General features: G+C 32.5%; 8 protein-coding genes across 8 annotated transcripts; 5 read left to right on the plus strand and 3 right to left on the minus strand.

Moving 5' to 3' along the window:
* Positions 1-371: 371 nt before the first annotated feature.
* On the plus strand, positions 372-1,103 carry EFG1 (Efg1p; the record flags this gene model as incomplete). Its single annotated transcript, XM_064860416.1, has 1 exon — positions 372-1,103. One exon carries the CDS (start codon positions 372-374, stop codon positions 1,101-1,103), a length of 732 nt encoding a protein of 243 aa, XP_064717433.1.
* Positions 1,104-1,451: 348 nt separating this feature from the next.
* Positions 1,452-7,124, minus strand: SLH1 (RNA helicase; the record flags this gene model as incomplete). The annotated part of the gene is made up of 1 exon (XM_064860417.1): positions 1,452-7,124. One exon carries the CDS (start codon positions 7,122-7,124, stop codon positions 1,452-1,454), a length of 5,673 nt encoding a protein of 1,890 aa, XP_064717434.1.
* Positions 7,125-7,598: 474 nt separating this feature from the next.
* YTA7 (chromatin segregase YTA7) lies at positions 7,599-11,873 on the minus strand (the record flags this gene model as incomplete). The annotated part of the gene is made up of 1 exon (XM_064860418.1): positions 7,599-11,873. One exon carries the CDS (start codon positions 11,871-11,873, stop codon positions 7,599-7,601), a length of 4,275 nt encoding a protein of 1,424 aa, XP_064717435.1.
* A 754-nt stretch (positions 11,874-12,627) lies between these two features.
* Positions 12,628-13,419, plus strand: HUA1 (Hua1p; the record flags this gene model as incomplete). Its single annotated transcript, XM_064860419.1, has 1 exon — positions 12,628-13,419. The coding sequence occupies one exon, from the start codon at positions 12,628-12,630 to the stop codon at positions 13,417-13,419; it is 792 nt and encodes a 263-aa protein (XP_064717436.1).
* A 1,488-nt stretch (positions 13,420-14,907) lies between these two features.
* Positions 14,908-15,693, plus strand: FOL2 (GTP cyclohydrolase I; the record flags this gene model as incomplete). The annotated part of the gene is made up of 1 exon (XM_064860420.1): positions 14,908-15,693. One exon carries the CDS (start codon positions 14,908-14,910, stop codon positions 15,691-15,693), a length of 786 nt encoding a protein of 261 aa, XP_064717437.1.
* A 61-nt stretch (positions 15,694-15,754) lies between these two features.
* PWA37_003913 (uncharacterized protein) lies at positions 15,755-17,965 on the minus strand (the record flags this gene model as incomplete). Its single annotated transcript, XM_064860421.1, has 1 exon — positions 15,755-17,965. One exon carries the CDS (start codon positions 17,963-17,965, stop codon positions 15,755-15,757), a length of 2,211 nt encoding a protein of 736 aa, XP_064717438.1.
* Positions 17,966-18,715: 750 nt separating this feature from the next.
* On the plus strand, positions 18,716-19,870 carry SAY1 (steryl deacetylase; the record flags this gene model as incomplete). The annotated part of the gene is made up of 1 exon (XM_064860422.1): positions 18,716-19,870. The coding sequence occupies one exon, from the start codon at positions 18,716-18,718 to the stop codon at positions 19,868-19,870; it is 1,155 nt and encodes a 384-aa protein (XP_064717439.1).
* A 393-nt stretch (positions 19,871-20,263) lies between these two features.
* Positions 20,264-21,070, plus strand: BUD32 (serine/threonine protein kinase BUD32; the record flags this gene model as incomplete). Its single annotated transcript, XM_064860423.1, has 1 exon — positions 20,264-21,070. The coding sequence occupies one exon, from the start codon at positions 20,264-20,266 to the stop codon at positions 21,068-21,070; it is 807 nt and encodes a 268-aa protein (XP_064717440.1).
* Positions 21,071-21,321: the final 251 nt, after the last annotated feature.

Genomic DNA, 21,321 nt, shown 5'->3' on the forward strand with positions numbered 1-21,321 from the left:
ACAAATGAGTGACAGGCACCTCAAAGAGTTCAAACATCTCATAAGAGCTCTCTTATTTTTTATTTCATTCTTGCCTTTGTATTCTTATTTTCAATCAATAATAATTAGAAAAAAAAATAATTAATAATGAATAGAACCAGAAAAAAAGTACATATTCAGAATATTGAAAAATTTTTCTTATTATAACCGTTTTATAAAGAGGGCATCTCGAACTTCTAACAAGAATGCACCTACATTATATGGAGAAACACACTGAATTTTGTGAGTATTTAGCATTTTGTAACAATATCTAATAGACTAAACAGTCAAACAAGCATTTGTTATATTCATAGAGTTATTTGATCTTGTGAAATTGACCAGGAATAAAAAAAATGGCTCAACATGCAAAGTTGAACAAGAGACGTAAAGGAATGGGCTCACCGTTAGAAATGGCTCAATTCCTAGATGCTGGTGTCAATAAATTAAAAAAAAGAATAAGAGACATAGAAAGGTTATTGAAAAAGAAAAAAGATATTTTACCTGATACAGTCATTGTTGAAAAGGAAAGAACTTTAGAAGCACTTCGAATGGAATTAGAGACTGCTGAATTGCGTAGTAAAGCAAAAAAAAATGTGTCCAAGTACCGTATGATTAGATTTTTTGAAAGAAAAAAATCATTAAGGAAATATAAGCAAGTGACTAAGCAACTTAAAGAAGATCCTAATAATGACGAGTTAAAAGAAAAATTAGAGAAATGTAAAATCGATGTATGCTACGTTGTGAATTTTCCTAAAACTGAAAAATATATTGCTTTATACCCAACTTTTTCTTCATCTTCAGATAATACTACAGAAGAACAAGACAAGACTTCTATTAGAAGGGAGACTTTTAGACAATTGATAATGGAACAGGCTAAAAATGAAACCTTACCTATATCTTTTGAAGATATATTAAAGGGTAAGAAATTAGGTAAAGACCATACAGGTGTCTCTTTTGAAAAATCTGATACACATAAACAACCTAAAAAATCTGCTGAAAACCATAAAGAAACAGATACTAATATCAATAATGCGAACGAATCTAATAGGAGTGAGGAAGAGGAAGAGGATGATTTCTTTGAATAAATTTTTCTACCCATTTCTTCCTTGCATCATATTTTGACATTACCCTGAAGAATATTGTACTACCATTTAAATAGTATATACATGTACATTATGTACGAAACAAATACACAATTTGAAAACTTATGATGGATTGCAACCTACATCATAGGGTTGTAATCTATAGAATATTGTAAGTCCATAGCATCATTAATTAATACAAAATCAATCTTTTCTTGACTAATTTCTTCTGGAATGATAATTTCACAATTGATATGTGTTTCTTTGCCAACCTGCCTAGGTTGACATCTCTTAAGAATTAACAGTTCAGTACCTTGATATCCAATACAAAACCATAATTCTCTTTGGATTTTAGGGAATTTTATCACAGAACACTTCATAACCTCTGTTAATTTTATTAAATGCATGTTTACCCTGTAAAATCAATCTTTCTGGCATATCAGGATCTCTCACAAAGTTTAGGTTGTCTAAAACAGGAAGTCGTTGACATACATGAATAAATTGTTTACGTAAATCCTCATCATCTTCTACATGTAACTTATTCATAACTGATTGAAGTTTCTTAGCACCATAACGACCCAGTTTATCTAAAGTTAGTCTATTGTTTCTGTCTATTTCATTCAATAATAAACCGTTTTCAGCAAATTTAGAATCTTCAATTCTAACCAGGTTAACGCCTGGTAAAATGCCAAGTGGATCATCTTCATACCAGTACCCCTGCTTTATACATTGCATCATTTTGATCATCGTACGGACTGTATTGAAGTAACCCAACTCACTTGCAACATCAATGTAAGCTTGCAAAATACGCAATGATTGATCAAGAACTGAAACTGTATCTTGAATATAATCGGCAATTGGTAAGTCTACACGACTTAAATGTGCTTGTAATAATAAAAACGTTTTAACATGAGGATCCCACATAGGTAATTCATATTCTCCAGTAAAAGTACTCTCAACAGAATATCTAGATTGAGCGGACATTTCAACATTCATAATCACCTCACCACCTCTAACAGGTAATTCATTATATTCAACTGCCAATGATAACCACTTTAACACATCCTGAAAGGTGGCTTCATTGTTAATTTGTTTCAATAATTGTCTAATGGTTAAATGACTGATATAATAATAGGAAGATATACTCAAAAATGGCGTAGGTTCTAATTCCTTACCATAAATTTCTACACACTGTGACTCCTTCAAGTTTTCAATAGTTTTATCAATCAAACCACTCAAATATTTACTGATTGCAACAGAAGATTGATCACCTTCAATACCATAATAGGTTGGATTATGGTGTGCTCTTCTAAATAAAAAAGTCCAATTCAAGAAATCTAGTGCATCTTGCTTAGACTTTATTGTACCTGAAGTAATTTCTGCTCCTAAATGGTCATCCAATACCTTATGTAAAGAAGATTCCACTGGGAACCCAATGTTTAGAAAATGTTTATAAAACATTTTCTTAGAATTTTTAGTATAAACAATAGCAGTACCAGAAGTGTCAAAAGCTGGTCTACCTGCTCTTCCCATCATTTGAAGGATATCTGTTAAATCCATATCTCTGTAACCTTCAATTTTGGCATCAAAAAACTGCGTACCTTTAATGATTACTAAGTGAGCAGGTAAGTTAACACCCCATGCTAACGTAGAAGTAGCCACCAAAATCTGAATTTTATTTTTTTGGAATAATTCATGAGATATTGTTCTATCCTTTTCGACCAAACCAGCGTGATGCAAACCGATACCAAATTGTAACGACAGTTTCAAGGTGTCATCAGTAACTTGAGACAAATAGTATTGTAATTCATTTTCATCATCAATATTCAAAAATCTTCTTGGATTATCTTCCATACCACATAAATGTATTAAATCTAACGCAGTTAATCTAGTTTGTCTACGTGATGCCACAAAAATAAGGGCTGGTTTATCTGGAGAATGCTGTTTGATTGCCATAAATGCAGGCTTATTCATAGTCTTCATTAGTGGACAAAATGCTAAATTATCCTGGAAACCGTCAATGTACATTTTTAATGGGACGGGACGAACACTTGATGGGAAGTTATACAATCCATTCTTTTTAATACCTAGCCAACTAGCCATATCATAAGCATTAGAGACAGCTGTCGACATACCAAGCAAACGAACTGGCTGTTTAGTTTGGGATGCAATATAATTCATACGGCTAACAATCATTTCCAAAATTGGACCACGGTCACTTGCTAACAAATGAATTTCATCCATAATAAGTAATGACACATCTTGAACAAACTTACGTGTTTGCCAATTCCGTGATATACCATCAAATTTTTCTGGTGTTGTGATAACAATAGTTGCGTCACGAATCTCTTGAGGGTCAGGCAATGAATCACCCGTTAATTCCACAACTCTGTCACCGGTAACCGGAGTAACTTTTCTTTTCCAATCGTCAACTCTTTCTCTGACCAAAGCCTTCATTGGTGCAATATAAACAATTTTTGACCCTGGAAAATCACGGAAAGCATGCCACATGGCTAGTTCAGCAACAACGGTCTTCCCTGACCCTGTTGGCGAACCAACAAATACATTTTCATTGGTATTATACAATGTATGAAAGATCATAGTCTGCATAGGATTAAAATATTTGAATTGATAAATTGATTCGATTAAAGGATTATGAAGAGCGGTTACTGGCAATGGTCTTAACCGCAATAATTTAGTTTGAAGTGTTTCATTGTGAGGTCTGATTAAATGTTGGAAGGATATAGCATTGGTTGATTCACATCCTATCCAAGTATCTGAAACCACTTTAACTACAACTTGAGGTGGCAATGGATCTGACAAAGGAATCATAAAGTCCATCTCATGAGGATTCTTCAGTTGTCTTCTATTCAATATAAATTTTTCAACATGCAATATTTCAGATTTGTCTGATTCTTCCACGAACACCCAGAAAAATTGTGCATCTCCATGAATACGTTTATCCCACAAAAAATCTGGATACAAACTAACATGTATTCTCATAACGTTAACAGTAATAGGAAATATTTCAGATTTAATATTAACTTTTGGAAATCTACTTAGGAGAGCATATAATTCTTTGCCAATTCTTTTATTGTGAACTAAATCACCTAATTCATCTGGTTCTAGGTCTAATAAGTGTTCCATGGTTGGATTCTTAACCCTAATCTGACGTAAAATATCGGATGGTAAATCAAATTGACACATTGGATGATCAAATGCCCATAACCTTTTTTCAATAGACTTACATGTGTCTAGCATGATTTTGGCAAAATTACCCCATCTTCTATTAACACCTACTAAAAACAAAGCACGACATATTCTAATAGCATTTTGTGCAATATAATTAGCATCTGATGATAAAGCTGAATCTAAAATCTTACTTTGCGCAATATATGCTTGCAAAAGAATATTAGTTTTACCTTGTGGTGTATCAACGTCTCCTGCAACTTGACATTGGACTACATTGTCTAACAGCTTTTTTAACTCATTTGATTCCTCCTCTCTGAACTTAATACCGTCAAACTCACTGCTCATACTAATTATTGACAAGATATCTGCATTAGTTGCTCTCGGATTACACATTTGGTTAAAAATTTCAACCGACTCATTTAATAAATAAAAATCTGATGATATTCTACCCAAATCTTTGGCAATGAAGTGCATTGATGTCTCATCAAAAACAATCATCTGAAGTGAATGTAATCTTCTAGCTGCTGATATGATCATTTGTCTACGCCTTTCATATAATTGAGGGTCATTGGCAATTTCTTCCCAGTCAATACCGTAAGTAAATGGATTCTTTTTCATACGCACAAACATATATGTATAACCAAGCCATTCAACTGCTTCCTCCACATTAGTGACTGTGCCAAGTGATATTTCTGCATTCAAGTTATCAACTAATTTAGCACCCAGTCTTGATTCAATTGGATGCTGCTGTGTGATTAAGGACACGTAATGATCTAATCTATCACTTGTTGTGCATAATATACCCGTACCATTCGCAGAACCAAAGCCTGGTCTACCTGCTCTCCCAAAAATTTGAATAACATCAGATATTCCAAGATCAACAAAACCACCCTTCTTTGAATCATACACTTGAGTTCCTTTAATAATTACACAATCAGCAGGTAAATTTACACCCCATGCCAATGTTGCAGTACAGCATAAAACTTTGATAGCACCATCCTTAAAAAGTTTTTCAGTCAAATTTCTATCAGATCTAGACATACCTGCGTGGTGAATCCCGAACCCGAATTGGAACAATTCTTTTAAATCTTTATCTCTATTTTTAGCTAACTGCTTTGCGTACTTTTCTCTCTGTGAAGACTCTGGTGCAAATATATCCACCTCATGGTTTTCCTGTGCCATTCGTACAAAAGTCCTCGAACTTTTGATAGTTTCTTTTCTAGCATGTACAAAAACCATTACCTGGTACCCTTTCTGCACCATTGATACTAACTTTTCATAGGCTATAGTATCAATATTTTTTTTACTTTGTTTACTACCGGCTTTCCCCCTACAACCTAGTAACTGTTGTTCCAGTGGTTTTGGTCGAAAACATTGATCAAAATAAAACATACCTACCTGTCTATTAACTCCTAAGAAATCAGCAACATCCATGAAATTCGGTAAAGTAGCAGACAACCCCACAATACGGATCATAGATTGAGAACTCTCTACTTGTCTTAATGTACGAGCCACTAGAGTCTCAATAACAGAACCCCTATCTTCATGTAATAAATGAACTTCATCAATAATCAGTAGCTTAACCTTAGAAACAAGATCATTGTCACCGTTAGCCTTACGAGTCACAACATCCCATTTTTCTGGAGTAGTAACAATAACTTGGGTCTCTAAGATCTCACCCTTTGTTAGCTGCATATCCCCTGTAAGTTCTCTAACTTTAATATCAAAAATACTTAGCTTCTTACTAAATTTATCTACAATTTCTGATGCTAAAGCCTTTAATGGTGCTACATAAATAATTTTAAAGCTATCATACTGAATATCAACCTCATCCTCTTCATTAATCATAGAATATTGCTTGATTGTGTTCAAAATAGTTAAGAGAGCAATATCAGTTTTACCAGCACCTGTTGGTGCACAAATTAACATATTTTCATTTGTAGTATAAGCAACGGGATAAACTAAAGTTTGGATTTGATTTAGTGTTTTATATTTAAATACAGACTGACAAAACCTATCCAATTCTGATATTTTCTTTAGTTTTGTATACAAAAAGCTCTTGCTCTTTTCAGGATCAGCTGCTGGAATAGTAATTTCTTCATGTGTTTGTAATGAGGTTCGTGTAGTTCCAATGGGAAGAGTAAATTTTTGACCTGAAAACGATAATGTTGAAGTAGTATTGGATTCATATTTTCTAAACACATGCGGGTACTTTATAATCTTATTAGCCTTGGCTAACTTGATGTTTTTAGCTTTCCTTGCGTTCTCATGGACTTGCTGTTTAATTTCATCATCAGTCATCAAACGGTTTGATGAATCATTAATCATTAGCATTGTATGATCCAATGGAGCTGCCACTAGTTGATCTCGATGCTCCACTAAAAAAGATATTAATTCAATGTTTTCTTCACCTAAAAAATCTAAAAGCTCTTTTTGAAGATCTATCAAAGAATAATTATAAACAATAGTAAGAACTGAATGTAAAAGCTCATCCCTTTCCAAATAACTATTAGCAGTATTGATCAATTGTGATATTTTTTTATAAATATTCTTGGACTGATCTTTCTTCAATCGGTTCATGGCTTTATCCAACCTTTCGAAAGATATATCCTTAAACTGATCATATATATCATCCCATTCGTTTCTATCTTGTGCTAAAACAGTTAATTGAACCTTATCATATTCCAGATCCTTATCACTATTAACTTCATTATCAATAATTGGAGAATCAACACCAATTTTATTCATATTATATTTGTCTACTGCATCCATCATTGTCTGCATGGCTATCATGTATGATTTAGAGGAAGTTATAGAATATGATGTTGACATCTTGATTTCTATCGTATAGCTTTGGGTTCTTGTTGAGCTGAGCGATATTATGGAATAAGGTAATTTAATAGACAATACTAAATGGTAATAGTTCAGCTGGTAAATATCTACCAAACTTATTTTCTTTTTACTTACAAAGCATCAATGTTTTTCATATATATGATATTTTTTTCGTTATTCTTACCAATACTTCAGAAATTTCCCATATATGAAATTCTTGAAATTGCACGCATAGCCTTTGTCACTGTATACAGTAACTAACAAAAACGTATGTATTCCGCAACTTATATGAAAGATCTTCGCAATTCTCTATCATAATTACAAGTAATATATTATTATATATAATAGACTAGCTTTAAATAAGTACATAATTATTAATAGGGTGACATTTTAATAAAATAATAGAGAATATTTTATAAGGTAACACAATAAAAATAGGTAATAGTAAAAAATAAATAGAAAATATCCACCAATTTACTTCTCAGCAAATTCAAGCAGCTTGTTAAGGGTTTCTGTTTTGTCCCAATTAAATCTGCCCTGCCAGACGATATTCATCATATGAGAATATATTTCTTCTAAGTTGGATATTGTCGCTTCTTGAGTTATCCTTTCTAATGAGTTTAACAATTCATCGACTTTTGATTGCTGTACTATTATTTCTTTCTCATAGTTATTCTCCTCACTTAAGTTATCTTCTTCCACTCCATTTTGTTCAATGTCAGTCCCTGTTTGTTCAGCTATAGACCTTGAATCTGATTTCTTGTTTTCAATAGTATTGTCAATTAGCTCTGACTGATTTTCGGATACCTTGGATACATTCAAATCATCATCATTTTGCAATAATAGGCCAGTCTGTTTAATTTTTGCCTCATCCTTATCAGTCACAGTAGAATCTATAATATTTGCCTTTGCATTATCCAAATCATTGATTAAGTCATTTTGTAAGATCAATTCTTGATTATTATCATTTACAGATGTACTGATAGTATCAGAAAGCTTGATATCTACAGGTAAGATAGTATTAATATCATCATTTTTAGAGGGATTTAATTGCAATTGTGCCTGCAATTGTGTACCAGCTCCTATGCCAACTTCATTAGTAGACTGTATATCATTAGATGACGTCTGTAAAAACTCAGTTTGTGATTGTGTTTCTGCAGAGACACCTTCAACCTGACTAAGTGCGGCATCTTTAATGGCAAGTGCTTCTCTCTGTGAATCTCTTTTTCTCAACTCTTTACATGCCCTTATCAAATCTGGTTGAGATATATCTTCAATACCCATTTGGGCATTAGCAAACATTTCAGAAGCTTTTATAATACGTTCCCGATCGCCTGTAGTATAAGCATCCAGATATATTAATTCAATGTCTCTTAAAAACTGTTTTGGCTCGGAATAGTAACCATTCCACAATCTCTCTTCCACAATATCCAAGTCCATATTGTAATAACGTCTACCTGTGGCTACTTCCAATATCATATTATTATCCTTTACATAAGCTGGCTGCCAGTTTGAATCAATTGGTTGAGTATCAAATAAATGGACCAATAATGAATCTTCAATTGGCGGTTTTCTAAACTTTCTATATCTATTCTTAAAAAGATCCATTAATCCAGACAGTTTAATTTTAATAACATTTTTTAATTTCATATCTTGATATTGAAAGGATTTTAATTTTCGTCTTAATACTTCTTCTGGGGATAACAGATCGCCATTTTCATCAAGATTTGAAGCAATTGTCTCTCTTCCAGCTAATGGTAGATTAGGCAGTGGTTTCTTACGTCTTCTTTCTAATTCAAATTCTGTGGGTTTCATGTGCAAAATTTCCTCCAATCTCTTGAAATATCTTTTACGTTGCTCTTTCGATGGTTTATCAATGTAAAAGATATTGTTAAAGAAGGATATATGAGAAAGCGGCTCTTCCATCAAATCCTCTTTAGAAAGCATTTCAGCAATACCTAATAACAAAACCTTTTCATTACTCTGTAAAGACCTTAATAGACTTGCTAATGTAAAAACTGCTGATGGTGGAACAGTACGTGACCAAATATCAAGATTTGGAATAAAAAGTATAGAAGGTTGTCTCTTCCTAGCTTCAACAAAGCCTTGAATAATAGCTGCTTCAATAGAACGTGAACTTTCTGACAAAATACTTGCAACGTCTAACGTTTGAACATTATAACCCTCTAAGTAACTTAAAATTGCGGCACCTAGGTATTGCTGACCATTGCCCATTGGTCCAGTAATTAATAATCTAGGCTTACATATCCTTGCATTCGAGATTTGATTAAGTAATTCATGTTTACCAAATAAATTAGTCAATGTTCCTTTTCTATTCATGCCATCATAATCTTCCTCTACTGTTTGGTAATCTAAATAATGTTGAATTAGTGAAGTATCTTGTCGAAAACTTAATGGATTCTGAGGAAGTATATTGGACAAAACAGCCTGAACATTTCTAAATTGATCATCTAATAAAGGCTTTATCATTTCTGGCAAAGGTTCTGGTACAGAGCCGGTTGACCTTGCAGATGACGGAACCATTTTTTGCAGAGCTAACATAAAATCATTCGTTGTGACTCTCAATTGGGTTCTATCTACCTGCAATTTTTCATTACTTCTATAAATTTGTGGAAATTTTCTTTGTATACTGAACAATGCAGCTTCAGTACACAATGCTCTCAAATCTGCACCACCGTAACCTTTAGTTAATCTTGCTAAGTTATTAATAAACTCCTCTGATAATGATGGTGTCCATTTCTTGGTATGAATTGATATTATTTTTGCACGTGCCTTCTCGTCAGGTAATGGAAAGAAAAATTCTCTATCAAATCTCCCAGGTCTTCTCAATGCAGGATCTACTGCATCGGGCCTATTAGTAGCACCAATAACAATAACCTGACCTCTGTTGTCCATCCCATCCATTAATGCTAACATTGTAGAAACAATACTGGCATGAATTTGCTCTTGTTTTGAACTCCTTACTGGAGCCAAACCATCGATTTCATCAAAGAAAATAATTGAAGGTTGCTGCTTTTTGGCTTCTTCAAATAAGAGTCTCAATTGACGTTCAGCTTCACCAACCCATTTAGATAAAATATCAGCACCTTTACGCATGAAAAAAGTGATCTTTCTATCTTCTGTAGAGCAGCTTGCTGCCAATGCTCTTGCCATTAAAGTCTTACCTGTACCTGGAGGACCATGAAACAGAACACCACGAGGAGGAGTAATGTTAAAGTTTTGATAAAGTTCGGGATACAATAATGGTAATACCACCATTTCCTTCAATTGATCTATATAATTATCAAGACCACCAATATCTTCAAATCCAATATTCATATCAACACCAAGTGGATCTAAATCCGCGATTTCAGGTTTTTTCTTTTTCTTTTTATCATCCATTTTCTTTGATTTTGGCTTGGCACCTAGTGGAAGTATTTCATCTTCGGAAGAATCGGAATCTAATATCAATTTATTATTGTTTGCATTACTAGTAATATTATTATTATTTGATGACAAAAAATTGTTAATGCCGTAAAAATCTGAGTTTTCTCCAAACACTGTTATAACGTCATTGCCACCGAAGGGTCCACCAGTAGGAAATAATCTCCTTGTTGGGTTTATATTTGAGTTAGATTTTCCCCTTCTAGACGGTGATATATTATCTCCACGACCAACAGTACTACTGATATTTGATTGTTGTTTTAGATATTCTTCTGCACTTGTTGCTGTCAGAGGGGGTGGGATTGCATAATTTATACGTTTCGTTCTTTCTCTTAAGGGTCTTTTCATTTCTCTAATAGGGCTATCTTCTTCTAATTCTTTAATTTCATCAGCCAAGGTCAGATGATCCTCAGTATCATCGTCTGAATCATGATTACTTTGTCGAGTACGTCTTCTAGTAGATCTTAATAGTCTTGTTGTTGATGAAGGTGGAGAAGGAGTTCTCGTTGTTGTTCTCCTTGTCCTTTTACCAGCCCTTGTTGATCTAGTTGATCTAGTTGACTGCATATCTCTTTTATTACGACCATTTCTCGTATTTCTAGAAGTTTTAGATCTAGTGGAATATACATAGGATTCTTCCTCATCGTCACTATCCTGATTCTCACTGTCATCTGGAACTACGAAATTCTTATCTCGCTGACGTTCGATATCTCTATACCTATGTAAATTTCTAGAACCTCTTTTATAACTGTACTTTCTATTAGAACCATCACAATAATTATACTTCATTTCGTATTCTTCGTTCTCGTCATCCTCGTCATCCTCATCCTCATCAAGAACATCTTCTTCATGAAAACTTTCATCATCATCTTCGTCTAAATGACGTCTCTTCCTTTTCCTCAAATTGTGTGGAGTATTGCCATTTTCATGGTCATTGTTTTGCATTCCTATATCAGTCTGAGATTCTTGTTGTTGTTGTTGTTGTTGTTCTTCTTCTTCTTCTTCTCGCTGCTGATCTATATTAAAATTATGTGGATTTGATTGTTTCACATCAGAGGAAGTATTAGTATTAGGAGAATGATTTTTATTTTTGTCTTCTTCCTCATCATTATTATCATTACTTTTTTCTTCTTCATATTCATCTAAATAATCCAATCCATGTTCAACCTCAGCATAATTAATTTTTCTTAACGATCTGACAGTTGTATGAAGTACACCATTATCATCCTTAAATCCTTCATCATGATCTTCATCACTGTTTGAGTCCGGACCTCCAATGTCTCTGTTTCTTAAATGCCTGGCCATTTGCTATTACTGGGAACCTAGAACCAAAAAAAAAAAAAACAAACCCAAAAAAAACTGTATCAAAAGAGAATCAGAGAGATAGACAAAGATTGCAAGTCAATTGGATTAAATTCTAGCTGATGTATAGATACTTTAAGGGTGTTCTAGCAAAAAAGAAGTCGTGGTACACTTCTATATCTCTATATGCTTTACAGATCTTCTATTTAAAGTTTTCTTTCGTTCTACCTCTTTTTCTTTAATTTATTTTCTTCAATCTACAAACAAACAATAAACAGAAATCTGAAAATGACAAAAAAAAAAATAAAAAATTTCGTTTATAGATAATTAGGGTATTTTAAAGTTATAATAAATATTTCCTTTTATTCAAAAATTATAATTTAGGTTAAGAAAACATTTACGCTTTTATTTTATTTTATTTTTTTTTTTTATTTGCAGATTTTGCCTAAGAGGCTTAAAAAGATGAAATAAAGACAAAGAAAAAAGGGCTGCTTTTGCAGGGAATGCCAAGAGAAAGAAACGAATATATAATATATACGCAAATAATACAGCTATAGCATAAAATATATGTATGCTTAAATGACTAAATATATGTCTATTATGTGAGTATATCTTTCATAATATAATCTTTTTGTTGTTCTATATACATATTAAATTAAGTCTCTAAGAAAGGAAATATATAAAGATATATACAAAGAAAAAGAGAAAGAGATAGAAGGAAACACGAACAAACGGAGATAAAATATCATAATCAAGAATGTCAAAGAGTGAATCTATTGTGAATTCTATAAATGATGATAGTAACAATGATGATGGATTACCAAGTTACGACGATGTACTAAGAGAAGAGCAAGCACGAATACAAGCACAAACGCAGACACAAGGAAGGATATCATCATATGGTAGTAATAATAGTGGTTCTAGTAATGGCTATTTGAATGTACCACCGCCACCAAAAAGACCGCCTCAAAAACCACCACGTCCAAACTCATCATCTCACGCGTCATCCACCTCTTCTTTAACGTCAAATTTAAGACCACCAGTTCCTCGACCATCAGTAGCATCATCCTCATCAACATTATCACAAAGTATTGCAAAACCCTCCAGTAATAATGCAAGACCGAGGATACCATGGGTCTATCCAAGCAACTTCCATTGCCCTAAATGTAATAATACAGGTTATAAACTGAAGAACGGCAAATCGTGCAGATCATGTTGGAGAAGATTCTGTCCGAAAAACCCAATCAATTATAATATGGGACCAACAAGTTCATCATTTTACGTCTCTCCATCTATGGGACTATCGTCACCGTATCCCCCACCAATGAACAGTTATGGATATGGATATGGGTATCCCCCAGCGCCTGCAATGCCAATACCACCCCCACCACCACCACAACAACACCCATTGGTGGTTAGACCCGGAGATCCACGTCTTGGGGGTGTTCTTTGTGGTGAATGTCGTGGTACTGGGCGCATTAGTTTTCTTCTAGATGATGATCTTTGTCCCTTATGTAATGGATTAGGAAGAATTGTTTCACAACGATAGAGATTAAACAACAACAAATAAACAATATTATTACACACATACACACACACACACACACACACATATATATATATATATATATATATATAGAAACAATGATGAACAATAGGAGAATAAAGAGAGTGGTATGACCGTGCAGAAAGTATATTATCATTAGATTTAAAAATACACCAAATAAGAAACTATTTGAGTATAACTTATATAACTAAGAGCAAAATAACAGCAAGATATGCTACTTTCTATGAGTCAATCATCGATTGTTAAATGAGTACATACCATATCATATAATTGCGAACAGACTATGTATGCAAAGAGAAAGGAAAAGATGTCATTGTTTCCGGTTATTATCATTTGATCTACTGGAGAAAAATAGTCATATATAACATGTAGCGTTGCGTTGAGTAATTTCTGTATATGATTGTCGACTTAACAATTAATATTAAATTAGAATCTGTCACCAAATTGTAAACATGTATATATATATATCCATATGTTGTAAATTCATTGAACAAGTGGTGGGAAGGACAAGATTCCGCACGGAATAGAATTAGCATTTTGTATTCGCTAATACCTCCCGCATATTCCACACTTTCATACACAAATGAAACTGTGTGAAACACCTACACATCTGAAGTCGGTGTTTGTTTTTCTTTGGTCTTTTTTGTTTTTTGTATTTTTTAAAAACACAAAGATCTTGAAGGCCTCGAGGAAAGGAAGAGAAGAAGGAATTATTCGAGCATCATACTGTGAGAATTTTGAACCAACAGAAGAAAAGGTGTTTTAGTCATAATCTAGATGACATGTTGACTCTGTTATATGTTGTGTTGTTTGCTGCTGCTAATTCCGTCATGTTCTGTTCCTATTCTCCTCTGTTAACATTGCGGTTTTTCCTTCTTATTTGGCTTCTTTAAAGATATTCTCCCTTAGTTATGCAAGGTTAATGGATATGATCTTAACGAAATAGTCATCAGCTTGTTTACTATACTTTGTTTTTCTTTTCTTTTCTTTTTTCTTTTTCTTGCTATTACCTCCCTTGTTACATAACTATGTTTATATATGAGCTTCTTATTCTATTTTTTTCCCTTGTAGAAATCGTTTGATCTTGAAGTGTAGAATCTCTTATTCCCTCGTGTTCTGTCACCATCAATTACTTGTTCCTTCCTCACGCCATTTCACTTCTTTTTTTTTAGAAAAAATAGTCATTTTAATGCATTTAAAATAAATACAAACCAAAAAAATAAAGAGTGTAGAGTGATTTATTCTGGAGCTTATTATTACTTTATTTTTTTTTCTCTTTTTCTTTTTGGTACCCCATCAAACACAACTAACTAATCACTTATACATACACGCATATATATATATATATATATATATATATATATATTGCATTTCCTGTTCTCTATCCTTTTGGTTCTCCTTTATATTCAATTCATAATCTAGCAGCTAAATTTTAACATAAAAAACTCTTAACGGCAAGATAAAAATAAAATGATCCATTCTCATTTATCTAATGAAATAATCGCAAAGCATGGCAACTCTGATTCATCAGACAGCGAGCAGGACTCACAACCTATCGTTCGTAATGCCACTCCATTAAACATTAAACCTGCCAAAACATATACATTAAAGGCCCCAGTAGAGGCAGATGGTTTCTCGTGGCCAAGCATAGGGACTTATAAAAGAGCCCAAGAGACTCCAGAAGAGGAACAACAAAGGATCGACAGAATTGCGTCTGCTGTCAAAACTATCTTGACTGAATTAGGTGAAGATATCGCGAGAGAAGGCCTATTAGACACACCACAGAGGTACGCTAAGGCTATGCTATATTTCACAAAGGGATACCATACTAATATTAGAGATGATGTATTGAAAAATGCTGTCTTTGAAGAAGATCATGATGAAATGGTCATTGTCCGTGATATTGAAATATATTCCCTATGTGAGCATCATTTAGTCCCCTTCTACGGGAAAGTTCACATAGGTTATATTCCAAATAAAAAAGTTATTGGGTTAAGTAAATTGGCTAGATTGGCCGAAATGTACACAAGAAGGTTACAAGTTCAAGAAAGATTATCTAAACAGATAGCTATGGCGTTGCAAGCTATCTTAAAACCCCTAGGTGTGGCTGTCGTTATTGAAGCCACTCATATGTGTATGGTGTCTAGAGGTATCCAAAAGACAGGTTCTTTGACACAGACATCATCCATGTTGGGTGCGTTTAGAGCTCATAAAACAAGAGAAGAATTTTTAACTCTACTTAATAGAAATCGTTAATATATATATATATATATTTGTATATAATAGCAAACATGTAATGATGCAAATATAATGTATTTTATATGATAGAATGTTTCATACCTGTGTGAGACAATTTCTTTCCTCCTCCTGTTTGTAAGTCCGGGATAGGTAAAAAATACCAACTTGTTTCAGAATTCATACTACTTTCATCGATCTCGGCATGTATCGAACAAATAATACCATTTTTAGTGACTGGATATGATTGATTTTTAAGATTACTCTTTTCAATCTGTTTCAGCAATATGGAATCACATTGTGGACCTTTAACAATACCAGGCACATGTTTATCACCAACTTTAATATTTAAAATCCCTTGTAAATATTCATTTTCAATCACATTCTTTACTGGGATGATATCTGACCAGTTTCTTTTGTTCAAAAAGGCATTATTACGTCTTCTTTTTTTACCGTTAGTCTCTACTTTAAAAATTTCAATATTATTTTCTTCTGTTTCATCATCAAAATGATGCAATTTATTTTTTTCTTGCAATAATCTTGCCATTCCATCGGGCGGTGGTGTATTAACAATAGCACTAGATATTACATTGAATATCAATCTACTATCGTATTCTGGATTTTCAAAAACATCCGCCTTCATATTGACATCCTCGTTTCTTTTTAAGCTACTATGCAACTTACTTCTAAATCTACCAATAGACGCTAAATGGACATCACCTGATAAGATTGTCACTCTGATTCCATATTTAGCACTCAAATCTTGTAATTTTGAAACCAAGAAGTTTCTCTCCGCTTTATGATACCTTGCACACCAATGATCATTCAAATCATCTAATAATTCAACATCACCGTTAAAATCATTCAGTAGTCCATGTCCAACAATGTTTTTCTTTGAAAGATATTTTAATGGAGCAAGCAATTTAGATGAAAATAACCATTCCAACCAAACTAATCTTGTATATGCAATAGGTATACCTAACATAATCAACAAATGATCAATTCTTTGCTCTTTTTGTTTCTGTGACAATTCAATTTCAGCAGAGACACGTTGAAATAATAATTTGTAAGTGTCCCATGAAATAACCTGCTTCAATTTTCTTTCAGTTCTACAATCTAATCCTAGTAATGCCATATTTGGACCTAACTTAGTCCAAATAGAATGGGACTTTTCTTTTATGTATGCGCCAGGATTAGAACCCAAGATCCAATTTTTGGTACTCAAATAAGGTTCTTTCTCATCAATACTGACGTGATGTTGAAATAACATATAATATTTATATGCAGCTTGTCCAATATTACTAAACACTTCAGTCTGCATAAATGAATCATTATATGAACCAAACCCATCAATAATATCATGATCATCCCAAATATTAATTGATGGAATAGTAGCTAAGGCTAATGGAAGTAATCTTTGTGTTGTCATTGATTTTTCAGTAGAACCATGCCAATAGCCAAATCCATACCATTCTAGATACTCTTTTAAATAAAAATTTTCCATGTCTTTCCGGAATGAAAGATCTACTTTCATTGTATATTTAGTTATTTGATTCTTTGTATTTATCCAATGTGCCACTTTAGGAGAATATAACTTGATTGAGTCACTATAAATTTGGTCACCACCTCCTAACATAACATTATAATGCACTTTTGAATGTTTTTGTAGCACGTCATACCATAAGGAACCTTTGAATCTTGAAGTATCTACAGCTAATGAGAATCCGCTGCATGAATAAGCCATCACATTGAAGTTCTTAGTCCTTGACGGAACATAAAACCTATAATGTGATTCCCAGTTACTATCAACTGAATATCTAACCATTTGATCATGTTCTACTAAGGGCAAATCGATCATATATCGATAAAATTGGAATGTATTCTCACCTAATTGATCTTCATGAAATAGTGTTGGAGTAAATACCCCTTCAGTTAATTCACAGTCAAAATTGTTATTATTGTTATCTATTTCATCAGTAAACTTATCTGTAGCTTTAGTTGGCTCCATTATAGTATTAACCTGAAAATCTAAGGGGCCACATACATATTTTATAACTGGCTGTTTCATTAGATCAGATAAATTTTTAGTAACAATCAGAATGGACCCCAGATACTGATTTTTACCATAATCAACATATAACAATCTTAGTACTGGACCACAAATAATTCCTTCAGATATACTATTAATTGGAGACTCCTTACAACATTGATCAGTACCTCGAAGCTTTTCATAATATAATGTTTTAGGATCCCATGATTCAAACCACTTTTTTTTATTAAAATTGAATACCATTATATTACTTGCCTAACAAAGAAACAAATAAAACTTATATATGTCTTTGCAAATATAGACAAAATAATTATTAATGGTTTTAATTCAACAGAGTATTATATCTTACGATTGAACTACCAATGTTCATATGTAGATCCTACAGTTATCGATTTTCTAAAAATCCCTATAATCTCTAATAATGGAAGATTTAGATATAATGCTTTTTTATGAGGATACTATTCACTAGATAGTGTCTGCAGAGGTATCAACATAAATAAGGATACGAGTATGCAACAGTTCCTCTACTCTCTCTCCTTATTAATGCTTGCTAGATCATCTCCTTCTTCCAAAATACTGGACTAAGGATCTTCGTTGAATAATATCGGTCTCTAAATATAATTCAAACCCTATATTTGCTATTCTTTTATTCGAGAAAACTAAACCCAGTAAAAATAAAACCCTAAATATATTATTCTTATTCTTTTTTTTTTTACAAATTCGATTAATGAAATTATGGCAATATTTAGATTTAAATAAATCCATAAAAAAATGAAATTAAGTATTTAATAATTCATGCAAGAACTTATTTTCCTATTACAGCTTTATTGCGAGCTTTTAAGAGAGGATCGAGAGAAATTCACATACTACTTAAAGTCTAGTTCTTGTGTTCATTGGTTTACTACCATTGCAATTCCCACTTGAAGGCTATAACGATTCTTTTGTCTTTAAAAAATCTCTTTTGCAGCATGAATTAAGAGGGAAATACGTAAAATGGTCAGTCAGATAGTGTCATGGGTGTTATTTTTCACTAAATTATTTACCATAGTACCTTATAAGGTAATAATAGGATATAGAAGACATCAGTCAAGAAATTCTAGTTTCAACCATATCGAAAAAGGTAAAATATGGTTACGATTATTTATGAGAGAGGCAACTTCGATATGTGATGGTGATATATTAAAATATGTCCTCAATCCATTATTTGATTGTATGTGTAAAGCTATATTATGTATCTCGTCTGTTCCTATGAAATATAGCTATTCATTATTATCATCTTCAGAGTATCCAAATCTTCAGATTGATTGTAATTGGTATTACCAGCCGTCTAATTATGATCCAAAGAGAGACGATACATTGATTTTTGTTCATGGTGGAGGATTTGCGATAAAGATGATTCCTTTAGAATTTTTATTCCTGAATCATTTAATTTCTTTATTCCCTCAAATGGCAATTATAATTCATAACTATACTGTATCTACGGAAAATGGCGGAGAACTACCTAAACAGTGTCATGAATTAAAAGAATTATATATATATTTAACAACAGTAGTAGGCAGTAATAACATTATCTTATTAGGTGAATCTGCAGGTGGTCATATTATCTTAAATATACTTTTACAATTACAAGAGCTTAATTTAAATTTGCCAAAAAAAGCCATATGTATAAGTCCCTGGTGTAACCCATTTCAAGTTTTGTCGATTGACAAAGATAACCCTTATGAAAACGATAATTATAAAACGTTTGATTCTTTAACAAAAGAACATTTGATGTTATTTAGTTCGTTGTTGTTGAAGCAAACAGGTCAAAGTGAAGAAGAAAGTATGGTGGCAACACAAAAAGCATTAGATAATGGTAGTTGCATCTCAATGGATCTAGAAATAGATTTCCATGAAGAATATTGGGCAAAAATTGTTAAACAAGTATCTATTTATATATCCTATGGTACTCATGAAGTTCTTCAAGGTGAAATTAAACGACTGTGTGATAAATTGATAAAAGTATCTAATTCAAACGGGAATGTTATCGTTTTTGAAGACCACGAAGGATCCCATATTGAACCATTACTGCATATAGGAGCTAAAGATACTATTAAATGGAGCCACAAGTCAAACGTGGAACCTATGATTAAGTTTTTACAAATCTGAAATAAACACATTTTAGTTGTTTTTTAGCTTACACATGTTCATGTATATATTTTTGTTTTCTTTTATGCTTCTCCATTTCACATGTTAAGATGGAAATTTTTGTTTAATTTTCGATAGTATGACGAAAAAGAAAACAAAAAAAAATGATAACAAAAGACAAACTTATATGTATGTGTATAAATGTGTATATATGTAAGTATTCAGATATATCAGTCTGTAATCACTTAGATAAGGTAAATTTATTGAAAATAAAACATAATAACTAGCTCTTAGCTATATTGAGCTTGTATATATTAACAATATCTGCACATTTGTGAAAACGCAAGAACTAAATAAAACTATTGTAAAAAAAGAAAATAATATATACCATAAAGATATTATTGATTTCACGCGATGTCTCAAGAGATTATTGAAACAGTACAACAATATTTGACACTAAATGTACCGATTACTTTAGTTTCACAAGGTGCAGAAGCTGTGGTATTTTCTACAAATGTACACCCATATTTACCTAAAAATTCAACTTTGCCTGCTGATGACACCACTAAATACATCATTAAATACAGACCTTCAAAGAAATACAGACATCCTATAATAGATCAGCAGTTAACAAAAAAACGTACTTTGGGTGAGGCACGTCTTTTGTCAAAACTATATCAGATCGATGGGTTGAAAGTACCAAGATTAATTGCGTGCGATCCCTATAATGGCTGTTTGTGGTTAGAATTCCTAGGATCTGATTTGCCGGATGGATATGGTTTTAGTAATTTAAAACATTTTCTTTGGTGGAACAATAAAAATCCATACAATAACGTTGTTAAAGAATTACTTTTAAAGGTTGGGCAACAAATTGGCCTTTTACATTGGAATGATTATGTTCACGGTGATTTGACTAGTTCAAATATTGTGCTTGTAAGGGATCTTAAGGATACAAATAGTTGGATACCACATTTAATTGATTTTGGTCTTGGGTCAATGTCTAATATGGTAGAAGATAAGGGTGTGGATCTATATGTCCTAGAAAGGGCCATTATAAGCACCCATTCATCTTACTCAGATAAATATATGGAATGGATTATGCAAGGTTTTAGCCAAGTATATGAACAACACGGTACTACTGGACAAAAGAAGCTAAAGGAATTAATTAAAAGATTCCATCAAGTTAGAATGCGTGGTAGAAAAAGATCCATGATAGGTTAATTAAGTAAATTGATAGGTTAACATTTATATTTACATATATATATATATAGCAAAATAACAAACATTCTTTTTCATGTAGATCTCAGTTAATTGTATAATAGTTGCTTCACATGTCGTATGTATTAATATTTTATGTTGGATTAATTTACTTTTACTACATTTTTAAAATAAAAAATTAGGGTTAGCCAGTATTTTGTAATTTTTTCTCTTTTTATTTTTTAGATACAAAGGGTTTGAATCCAAATACACTT

Source organism: Arxiozyma heterogenica (assembly GCF_036370985.1).
Source record: "Arxiozyma heterogenica strain weizmannii chromosome Unknown scaffold_5, whole genome shotgun sequence".
Lineage (NCBI taxonomy): Eukaryota > Fungi > Ascomycota > Saccharomycetes > Saccharomycetales > Saccharomycetaceae > Arxiozyma > Arxiozyma heterogenica.